This window comes from Conger conger, chromosome 10, assembly GCF_963514075.1.
Source record: "Conger conger chromosome 10, fConCon1.1, whole genome shotgun sequence".
Lineage (NCBI taxonomy): Eukaryota > Metazoa > Chordata > Actinopteri > Anguilliformes > Congridae > Conger > Conger conger.
Window position 1 is genome coordinate 35,197,802 of NC_083769.1, and position 11,779 is coordinate 35,209,580.

The window sequence follows — 11,779 nt, forward strand, 5'->3', positions numbered from 1 at the left end:
AGGTTCCTTATATGTACCCCAATAAAGATTTTATCTGAATATGGCAGCCAAATTTAGCTGAAGTACTTTTCCCTATGATAGCTTCATTTGCATCTGGGGATTTTTGATCCGAGTAGGTGCATTTACTCTGCAGTCCACGTTCATTCAGTCTCAAGTAATATTTAAATTTCCAACTGAAAACTGAATCCACTGGAATAGAATTTCACCATTTTCTTTTTTTTCCAGCTTCAACGAGGACAAGTAATAAAGAGATCACCAGCTCCAGTGCACAGTCCGGTCCCAAAGGCCGTTTCCAGGTACTGCCAAGTAATGGCTATATTTCCCATGTTTAACTGATGCTCTCTCGCTCGCTCGCTAGCTAGCCTGTCAGTTCCCTGTGTGTCACAGAAGGCAGGGGAATGAAGAGTGAAATGATCTCGAAGTTCCTTATCCTGCTCCTCTCAATGAAATATTGTGCTCTTAATTTCACAGAATATCTAAAAGGAAAATGCTCCTTAGCAATCTCAGTATCTTAATTTGCCTCCACTCCTGAGCAGTAGGGGCCACCTTGCTCTGGGTCTGTGTGGGTTTGCAGCCCTTAAACACCAGCCCTTTTAAGTGCCATTTATCCTCCAGTGTCACAGGAAATCATTGCAGTTAAGGTTGTGTTCTTATTTTTTATGTATAACACGGACATGCTGTGTTTGTCTTGTAAATGGACACACAGTATCTGGTAAGCGCAGACTCTTCTGTTGAATAAAACATGAAATGATTCAGTGATAGGCCGTTTTAAAACATTCGCTGCAGATGACGGAGATTAATTCAGTCAGTTCAGTTGTTGCATTTATTTATCGGTGCCGTCTCTTTGAAGACGGTTCCCACCGCCCCGGACGTGGTGAGGAGGCTGGAGCGCAGCCGGAAGAGCAGGAGCTCCTGCGGGTCGCCCGTCCCGGGGGGCCCCGGGGGCCCCGGGGGCAGGGAGGGGCCCCAGGCGGGCGGGGCGTCCGCGGGCCTGCCCGTCACCACCATCGGCCGTTTCTCCGTCGTCAGCGCCGAGGGCGAGGCCAAGCCCCGCCACAACCGCTTCTCCGCCCCGCCGGACTTCTACCCCGCCGGCGCGTCCGCGGACGTGACGGTGCACAGCCTGCCGCCCTCCTCGGACTCGGACAGCGGGCGGTGCCGGCCGGCCCGGGCCCCGGGGCCCTCGGAGCACGGCGGCAGCGACCTGATGAAAAAGGCCGTGGCCTTCCTGCGCCGCACCGGACGCAGCAGCAGCGCGCACAGCTCCGACTCGCCCGGCCGCCAGGGCCACGCCCCGCCCGTACACGTCTCCGCCCTGCACTCGCACTCCTCCTATGTCAGCAGCGACAACGACTCCGAGCTGGAGGACGCCGACATCAGGAAGGAGGTGCAGCGGCTCCGGGAGAAGTACGCGCTGCCGCCTCCCCCTACACACGCCTCCCTCTCCACACGCACCTCACTCTCCCTCTCCCTCTCCCCCTACACACACCTCACACACCTCTCCCTCTCCACACACCTCACTCTCCCCCTCTCCACACACACTGTCCCTCTCCACACACACCTCACACACTTCTCCCTCTCCACACACCTCTCCCTCTCCACACACACCTCACACACTTCTCCCTCTCCACACATGCCTCTCCCTCTCCACACACACCTCTCCCTCTCCACACACCTCACTCTCCCCCTCTCCACACACACTGTCCCTCTCCACACACACCTCACACACTTCTCCCTCTCCACACACCTCTCCCTCTCCACACACACCTCACACACTTCTCCCTCTCCACACATGCCTCTCCCTCTCCACACACACCTCTCCCTCTCCACACACCTCACTCTCCCCCTCTCCACACACACTGTCCCTCTCCACACACACCTCACACACTTCTCCCTCTCCACACACCTCTCCCTCTCCTCACACACCTCACACACTTCTCCCTCTCCACACATGCCTCTCCCTCTCCACACACACCTCTCCCTCTCCACACACGCCTCACACACCTCTCCCTCTCCACACACACCTCACACACCTCTCCCTCTCCACACACACCTCACACACCTCTCCCTCTCCACACACACCTCACACACCTCTCCCTCTCCACACACACCTCACACACCTCTCCCTCTCCACACACATCTCTCCCTCTCCACACACATCTCTCCCTCTCCACACACACACTCCCTCTCCACACACACACTCCCTCTCCACACACCTCTCCCTCTCCACACACCTCACTCTCCCTCTCCACACACCTCACTCTCCCTCTCCACACACCTCAGCCTCACTCTTCCTCTCCCTCTCCACACGCCTCTGTATGCTGGGGCAGCTATAACACAGGCAGGAGGCAGCTCCATGTAAAACACCCTTAAAACTACTTAAATAATGGGCACAAAGTAGGTTATTTTTAATAATGACTTCCATTTGTGAAAGTGCAGGCGAGTGTGGCAGAGCAGTAAAGCCACCTCTCCACGCTGAGACGCCTCTGTGCGCCTCTGTTTGTGCCTCTGTGCGTGCCTCCGTGCGCCTCCGTGCGCCTCTGTGCGCCTCTGTGCAGTGAAACCTCCTCACACTCACACAGATGTGTTCACTGAGGCTGTCCAGTCTGTGCCAGTGAAGTCTTGTATGCCCTGCGCTCTCCTCAGGCACATGAAGGAGATCTCTGAGCTGCAGTCCCACCAGAGAGGGGAGATCGAGCTGCTGTACAGCAAGCTGGGCAAACCCCTGCCCCCGGGGGTGGGCTTCCTGCACACAGCGCCCCCCACTGGCCGGAGGCGCAGGGCCAGCAAACACAAGCTGAAGGCTGGGAAGCTGCTCAACCCTGTGGTGCAGCAGCTGAAGAGCGTCAGCAGCAAGCCCAGCGACGGTGAGACCCTTTACTTCTCTGAGCCGAGCGTGTGTGCTTGTGCAAATCTCTATACTTTTTCATTCGGTAAAATTCTAGTGTTATATTGATCATCCTGTTTACGAAGGCGTTTTCTTCCCCCTGTTTGACTCTCTATCAGGGAGTTTCAGTACAGGTACTGTAGCCTACTTTAGAATGAGGTGTGCCCATAAGCTAGAACTGCTACAGAACGTGCCGTAGCTCACGTTTGTAGTTTGCAATTTAACCACTAGGTTGTTCATTGAGTTTGCACAGGATTTATTAATTTTCTCTTTGCAAATACTATTCCTATGACCTGTAAGAAGTGTAAGAAACCCCCCCAAATGCACCAAAAGGCGGAAGAATCTGAGAGGTGAAGGAAACACGAGTAATCTGACCAGTGCTACTGGAACAGGGTTAATTTAATTTTATTCTTGTTTATCTGACTCCAAAAGACAAGTTAAACTGCTCCTCTGTTCTAACAGTTCAACAAATGGATCTGCAAATGTCCGCCAATAGACGTGGACGTGCCTGTGGCCTGTATAGCCTACAATGATACACTTAGTATTTATCTTGTGACGGCACTGGTGTATAGGCGAGTGATTACGGGGTGAAGGTATCCTAGGTTGTCTATGTCTGTTAGGACTCTAAACTGCTAAGTGTATAGTGATGCAAGTCAAGAGGATGCAGGTTCAAATTAATACAATTTATTAAACAATGTGCATTGCAGAAATAGAATGACAATGTGTTACAAGAATTACAAGGTGTTATATGAATGGCTATACACGCATGGTGCACAGGAGGTCGTATTAGCGAGTCTCCTCGAACCATTCCATGTTTCCCTCTATATACCCAGGAAAAACAACAAATCATCAAATAAAGAGTCACAAGAAGGCGGTAACAACAATGGCTCTGCTGATGTTATCTCTGTATGTCTAACAAACCTGGTTAACCTTTGTATCACAGCTGGATGCTGACTCACAGGTAATTGCATTACCTGTGGTTTATTCCTACAAGATCTTTATTCAGCAATCAGTGTAACACACCACCAATGACACCAAACTATTTCCCACAACACAAGCTATCTAAAGACACTAAACACTGTATGTGGAAAACCCATGATCTATACAGTACTATTTCACCTCATCAGTTCTGGGAGCATTCCACTGAGGTGGCAGAATTGTGCCGAGAAAGCACAATGATGGGAGGAATAGTCCTGTATTGACGAGCACTGTCTTCATCAAGCCTTGCTGACCCTGTGTCAACATGGTAAACACAGTCTGTTTCCTTTTGGGGGTCTGCAGAGAGGCACATTGATGTAAAATGCCCTACAGCGGTAAGCGCTGTTCTCCAGCAGTGTGTAGCAGCAGCCATCACTGGTCTTCAGCCTGCAGTCCAGCAGCCCCTGCCTGAGAGAAGCACAGCTTGTTCATTCAGCACAGGCAGACTAGGTGCCCATTTGGCCAGTGTGAGGTGGAAATGGTGCCCTCCCTCCCTGGGCAGCACTGTGGCCAGCCCTCAGGCTCCACCAGGGTCCTGGCCTGACCATGGTCGCCTCACGCCTTTAAAGCCTGTTTTGTAATAAGATGAACCCCCTGCAGCATAAGATGAACCCTCTCTGATCGCTGCCAGTGAAGCCACAGCCAGGGTCTCTGGTGAAAGAGCTCTGTTTTCCTCCTGCAGGAGAGAGTGCAGTGGGCTGGTGAAAGAGCTCTGTTTTCCTCCTGCAGGAGAGAGTGCAGTGGGCTGGTGAAAGAGCTCTGTTTTCCTCCTGCAGGAGAGAGTGCAGTGGGCTGGTGAAAGAGCTCTGTTTTCCTCCTGCAGGAGAGAGAGCAGTGTGCTGGTGAAAGAGCTCTGTTTTCCTCCTGCAGGAGAGAGAGCAGTGGGCTGGTGAAAGAGCTCTGTTTTCCTCCTGCAGGAGAGAGTGCAGTGGGCTGGTGAAAGAGCTCTGTTTTCCTCCTGCAGGAGAGAGTGCAGTGGGCTGGTGAAAGAGCTCTGTTTCCTCCGGCAGGAGAGAGTGCAGTGGGCTAGTGAAAGAGCTCTGTTTTCCTCCTGCAGGAGAGAGTGCAGTGGGCTTGGCTGATTCCTCAGCCAAGGGGTTGGACCTGGTGGGCAGCAGCGCCTCCTCCAATGGCAGCGGCTCCCTGCCCTCCTCCGTGTCCGAGCCGGTCCAGACCCAGCAGCCCTGCTCGCTCAAGGGCTCCCTGTCCTCCGACAACATCTACTCCGGCTTCCACAGCGACGGAACGGGGCCCCACACGCTGGGCCAAGGTAGTCCTCTCTCCCCTCCCTCCTACGCACGAGCACACGCAGGCATACGCATAAGCGCTAACTCCCATGTGTAGATCCTTGAGCAAACCTCATGGTCACGCACATTACTGCACCTGCATGTGCACTGTACGGACACGCACACACGCGCACACGAACACGCACGCACCCGCACACACGCGCACACACACGTGCACACACGCGCAGACACGCGCGCACGCACCCACCCACACACGCGCGCACACGCACCCACCCACACACACGCGCACACGCACACGCACAGGGCTTGGTCTTCACTTGTATATGTGAACTCCCACACTCCTCTGTGGCTGTGCATGCACACAGCGCACTCAGGGACTGAACCACATCTGAACACACGGTGGACAAACCTCACTGTTGACCTGAGATTAAATGTACTGAAATGAAATGTACTGGTCATTATTTTCACTCCAGAAATTACATGTGGAATGAAGTACTAACATTAAAGCGCATGTAATGCGACCGAAAGCTCCTTATAAGGGTACATTTTACAGCCGAATTCTCATTTTGAAATGGATAAAATGAATTGCATTACGGTAGACATAATCTACGAAAGCACTGTATGGCAGCGTGCCTGAATTTCAATGCCATCACACTGGCAAGAACGTCTTGCATTAGTTTACTGGAGGCTGAACATGTTAGAGAAAGTATTTCAGAGTACCCCTCTGAACCAAAAACGCATATCGCAATTAGCCACGAAATGATTCAGTCGTTGACCAAACTGACAAATTTTTCATTTCAGCCAATTTATTCTTTAGTCATAAATTGGCTGAAACCATCAATGGAGTTGATGTTTGTCTAATTGATAATCTGCGGTGGAGGATATCCATGGGGAGTGTGTGTTGCCCACGTCGGTCACTCTTTCTAACATGTGCAGTGTGTCCCAGGCCCCTGGTCTCATGCATAGACTGGCTTTGGGCTTGATCAGAGCCCTGTAGTGGTGTTCCCAGCTCTGTGGACTTCACAAGTGTCTCTGTCTCTTCTCTTCTTCCCTCTATATTCATTTGCAGGCTGGACGGTTTACCACCAGACATCAGAGAGAGTGACCTATAAATCTAGTAGCAAACCTCGTACTAGATTCCTCAGTGGGCCTGTCTCTCTGTCCATCTGTTTGTATTTGTTCTTTTATACTTTACTTCATTTCCCCCTCCTTCCCTCTTTCTCCCCCCCCCCCTCCCCTCTCCCACTCTCATATTTGAGGCAGCTGCTTGACTTCCCCTTCAGAGTTGATTTATTTTCCCCTCTCGCTCTACCACGCTCCATCCTTTTGAGTTTTCCACCCCTTCCTGTGAACCACATGACTTGTTTTATCCCCGCCCTGCCCCCCCCCCCCCCCCACCCCTCCCATACAAATGCTTTTGTGCACTGCTTCTGGCTCCCAGCCAGACGCCTAAAGCATATGTGGAAGAGCTCGTCTTCTCGAAATGCACATACATCCATTCGGACCTCTCCCGAGTGCGTGTGCCAAAGCTTTTGTATTCAGTGTTTCCTTTATTTTATTTAAGTTATTTATTTATTTTTTTCGTTTGGATGAGGCAAACGCTCACGTCTGCGGCCCTTAGTGTCTCAGAAAGGGAAGAATCCTGGCCTTCCGTTGAAGAGTGGTCTCTTTCACACATGTTTGGACAATGAAGACGTGCATGTGACAGGCTGATTCTGTGCTAGGAGGTCACTGGAGGGGTCACTCCGGTGAAAAAAGGGCTGTATTTCAACATTACTCTACTCCACTCTTAATTTGTTGCCTTCCTTGCATGATGTAAAATGCTGATACCGAAGTGCTCCAGCTAGTGTTTTCTATTCATTTAGTTTTCAGTTGGATTTGTTCAGTGTTTTATTTGTGCTTATTGGAGCGTCTCATGGGCATTTTTACTTTTTACTCGGTGTTCTCCCTGTCCCCTTCCTATGCACGGTGAGAACTGTGTCCTCTGTGTGTAAAACTTTCAAATGAGCTGATCTCCTGCCGTGAAAACAGAGATAGAGTAGATGGCTACCAGTACCTATTCTCCTGTGGAGGACCCCCCCCCCCCACTCCACCCTTTAATTTATTTTCTTATTCTTTATTCAGTTCCTCTTCATGAACCCTCATCCCTTTCAGCTTGCTTTTATGTGCACCAGACCAAAATGAACCTGAATCATTGTGAAAAGTTGATAGACTGTAGATCTGAGAGATGGAATGCCTTGGTAATGCAGGGTTGGAGTCGTACGTTGATGTAACTTGGTAATTGTTACATGGGAACAATATCATGTTCACAAAATGTTGGATCAGCTTTCATGCTGAAGTTCAAGATAGGATGTCAACTCCTGCACCTATTTTTCCTTAAGAAAGATGTTTAGTGAATAGATGTATTTGATTTAAATGGTAACATTTAAAAATGCTCGAGGATGTACAACAGCAGAATATGGACACCTTGTTTCTAAATTCCTGTATCATGCAAAGGGCTCAGACTTCTCTTTCTGTTCTAGGATGTCTGTCTAATTTTTATTTTTGGAATGAGTGCACCAGTAGCAGGTCCAGCTTCTCCCATTGAAATCACTGACTAAAGTTCTCCCCCCCTCTCTTCTTTTTTTACCCTTAATGATGGCTTTGTGTATTGCTTTGAAGCAGCTTGTCCTCCGACCTGTTGTTGTGCCGTCTTTTGAGGCCTAACTCTGTGTGTCTTGTACTGTTTTACCTCTTAGGGTCCACCCTGAAACGACTATGTCTAGGCAAAGAGCGCAGTAGTAGTAACTATCCCATTTTCTTTCTTGTTATTTTTCCTCTTCGCATGAGCAAACTTGCTTTGTTTTTCCCCAGTACTTTGGCACCAAACTCCCTGCCGTTTCCACAGTATATTAAATGTGACGTGTGTAGCAGCACCACACAGGGCACCTCATGTCATGAGTGGGTTTTTATTGGTTTAATTTCTAGTGCATGGAGTGTTTGCTATGAATCTGTCTGTGTATTGATGTGACTTTTTTTTGTATCAACATTATTGCGTACTGCTTTGTCTCTGTGCTGTGATATCGGCAAGGGGGGGTGGAGGAGAACCCCTTTACTGCTGGTTTTGGGCCCTTTCAAGGTCATACTCAGCTGTGAATTGTTTACTTAATGTATAGCCTTACTGTAATATGGATTTTAATCAAAAAATGTAATTGAATATAATTTATCAATGCACCATGGTCAAATGTGGATGAGCACACGTCCAATCCCATATTGCTTTGAAAGTGCGATTTTTGTCTTAGCAATGAATCACTATCTGCAGTGCAGGTTGTAGCTGCATAGTGGTCATGTTAGCTGAAGTTGACCGTAAAGAAGGCCAAGCCCAGCAGCCAAGCCGTTGCCTGCGGCCAGAAAACAGGGCTGAGTTTGAGACCCTGTGTGTCTTTCAGGGTCCTCCAATAGCAGCGGGGCAGCCGCAGCGGCATCCAACCAGTATCAGCAGCAGCATCCAGCGGCGGCGGTGTCCACGCCCCCTCCCCCCCAGCCGGTCGGCGGATTCGCCCAGGTCCAGACCAACAACAGCAACAACAAGAAGGGCACCTTCACCGACGACCTGCACAAACTGGTGGACGACTGGACCAAGGAGACTCTGGCGGCCGCGCACGCCCGGCCCTCCCTCAACCAGATCCGGCAGCAGCGCCGCTGGCATGACCTGGAGGCGGCCGCCCCGGCCGCCCCGGAGGTGAGCTCATTCAGCACAGGCACAGGCTGGTGAAATGCCTTCTGTGATAATGAAGATGCGCAGTCGGCGTCGAACAGTAGGATTTCGCTCTGTAACTCGTGAATGGGAGTAGTGATTCAGCCTCTTCCCCCCCTGTTCCCCAGGTGAAGTATAGCCGCCCTCTGGGTGCGGTGAAGTACCAGCTCCCCCTCTCGTGCCCGATGACCGCAGCCCTGGCCCCCGCCATGCCGCCGCCCATGGGCGCTCACTCCATGGCCGGCCTGCCTCCTGGGTACCTGGCCCCCGCTGGCCAGTTCGGAGGAGTGCTGCCGGCGCCCGTGTACGCCTCGCAGTGGCCCGGGATGGCCGGGCCTGCCGGTCCGGTGGGCGTTCTGGGCGCTCCGGGCACTGTTGCGTTCTCCTCTATGGGCAATCCCGGCTTACAGGTATTTCCTGTGCCCAGGCAAAGCCCCGTGAGCCCTCCAAGTCCAAATATGAGGACTACCTAGCGTCACCCTGCCCTAGTCTAGTGTTTCCAACACAAGGACCACATCCATTCTCTATCCGAGTCTCATGGTCCTAACATGCAGGCTACTGAGCACCATTCTGTCTTCGTACATGTTCAAAGCTTTACCCTGGAGTTTATTTGCTTGTAAATAACTTGTGTGTGTAAATAATGTGTGTGTATATAACCCTTGTATTTGTGTATATAACTTGTGTGTGCGTGTACATATAACCCATCTGCTGCTGGGTTTGGTCCTGAACAAGCACACAGCCATTCTGTACATTGTGTCCTGCAATCACTGTGAAACATTTTCACTGAGAGCCACTGTTTAATGTTTTGTTTTAGGCCTGTCTTTATCCAACTACAGACGTGTCATTACAATGAAACACCCCTTTCAAAAACACTAGCAATGGAAATACTCAGAGGTTTAGTAGAAGTTGAGTTTGTATTTAAGGTGAATTACCCTGTGGGAGTGTAGTGCCTTGAACAGTGCTTTTCAGGCTCTCCTGAGAAGAAGCATGTAAACATTTGAAAGAGTTTTATTCCATATTGGCTCATGTTATTCTATTTTTAATGCATTCACATTTCTGTGGTTTTTCATTCGAATGTCCTTCTAGCACTGCACTATAAACACTCTAGATGCTCTTACTGAAATAATAAAATCATACGTTTCAGCCAATTATTTTATCTTGCCACACCCGTGGATGAAAATGATCTGTTCAGGATATGTTGCTTTCTGTGGAGTTTTGTTTGGAAATTTCCAGAACTTCTGCTTTCACTTGCTATCGTCGTCAGGGACACCGCGCTGATCTGTTACACTGGGGAATATTCTGACCGTGGATGTGTGGGAGAATGTAGCAGTTTGTTGTCTGTGCTGTGCAAGATTTAAGTGCAATTTCAATGATCGACGAAGCTTTGTAGTGGCCTTGCAACAAGCCTTATTAAAAAGAAAAAAGAAAAAAATAGCACCGGGATATTGTTTTGCTTTTGTGTTGAGTTGAACATTTGAGGGTCACAGGAAATAAATGCATTTAAAGGTGTATGTTCATTTAGAGCAAAGTTCTGTTTAGGTGGATCTTATTGATCACTTGTATTTATTTTTTGGGATAACCGTGCAATGATCAGTTATTTACTAATATAAGTTACTGATAGTTTTGTCTTTGTAGCTAGACGTGCGCTTACTTTCAATGCTGCTAGTCTGTCCTCTGGATCCGTCCTATAGCAGAGAGACGGTCTAAAACCAAGTCACCCTTTGCCTGGCTGTTACTGACAACACAAATACGCATGATTATACGCACAAAATGTCTGGAGGAAGAGTTCTCAATAATATTTACAAATGAACAATGACCTTTATTAAAGAATGGGTTTGGGTTTTTGTAAGATTTTATGTGAAACAGTGTTATCACTTGGTTGAAACCGGTATGGTGTGTGAGAGTGTGTGTGTGTGTGTGTATGTATGTGTGGCCAACTGCTGAGCTGTTGCCGGAAAAGCCACAGCGTTCATTCCTTCTTACTGAACTCAAACTTTTTGCAACATGGTCACCAGATGAGTTCTGAATAGAATGCACTGACTTGTCACAATCAAAAATTCATCCTGTATTGTTTGGTTCACATTCCTCCCACGTGCACTGTGTTTGGCCCGTGTAACTGTGCACTGTGTTTGGCCCGTGTAACTGCACTGTGTTTGGCCCGTGTAACTGACTGTCTTCATCCCTGACTCTTTGCAGTAGGGAGGCTCTTTGTTTTTGTTGTTTTTTTTTGTCATTGTTTTGCACAGCTATGAAATTATTAAAATAGAAACTTAAGTACGGCACAGTTAACAACTGAGGCCATAGTCTGCACCTGTGTTGACATGGTTCCATCTGACCAAAAATTATATGTTACAGACTGACATGGTCAAAAGTTTGGAAACCACTCTGTACAAATACCTGGGCAGGTTAATTTTTCATTCCTGCAGTGACATTTTGGACCATGTCCTGAGAGGCACCCATGTCCGGTTCTGTCAAGCTGTGAATTGTACAGATCTTCTATGTCTACTAATGTTACATTTTGTGTTCCTCTGCCCATACCCTCGACTGTGTATTATTTCATCAATTCGGTTTGAATTGGTTTTTATATAATTTTTTGCAGAATCTTCTGCTGTGGCAAAGTACTTTGAGTGGTAAGAGATTTGTGTTCTCATATCTTCTACTTTACATTCATGTTTATATGCTTCATGAGCAAACGCAATCACTGATGCTTGCTCTATAACTCTGTGTGAGATTGCTTCTGCCTGTTGTAGAGTTTTGCTTTTCCTGGCCCGGTCAGCAGCACTCAGTCACAAAGATTGTACATGTTTAAAGAAAGAAATAAACATATTTTGTGCTTGACAATGTCTCCCACGTAATATTTGTGAAAATACACCCATTCTTACATTTGTGCTCGCATGTGCTCAAACGCACAATCTCTCTCGCTCTCTCTCT

The 11,779-nt window shown here is 48.9% G+C and overlaps 1 protein-coding gene across 1 annotated transcript in view; it reads left to right on the plus strand.

Annotated features, from left to right (window-relative positions):
* The window catches only part of LOC133139519 (serine/threonine-protein kinase WNK2-like), a 48,013-nt gene extending 36,324 nt beyond the window's left edge, over nucleotides 1–11,689 (plus strand). Inside the window, exons 23-30 of the mRNA XM_061259095.1 lie at nucleotides 226–296; nucleotides 851–1,407; nucleotides 2,647–2,867; nucleotides 4,923–5,135; nucleotides 6,182–6,280; nucleotides 7,851–7,895; nucleotides 8,541–8,833; nucleotides 8,977–11,689. Coding sequence (XP_061115079.1) covers nucleotides 226–296; nucleotides 851–1,407; nucleotides 2,647–2,867; nucleotides 4,923–5,135; nucleotides 6,182–6,280; nucleotides 7,851–7,895; nucleotides 8,541–8,833; nucleotides 8,977–9,321 — 1,844 coding nt within the window. The 3' untranslated portion in view covers nucleotides 9,322–11,689. The remainder of the gene's footprint in view (nucleotides 1–225; nucleotides 297–850; nucleotides 1,408–2,646; nucleotides 2,868–4,922; nucleotides 5,136–6,181; nucleotides 6,281–7,850; nucleotides 7,896–8,540; nucleotides 8,834–8,976) is intronic.
* Nucleotides 11,690–11,779: the final 90 nt, after the last annotated feature.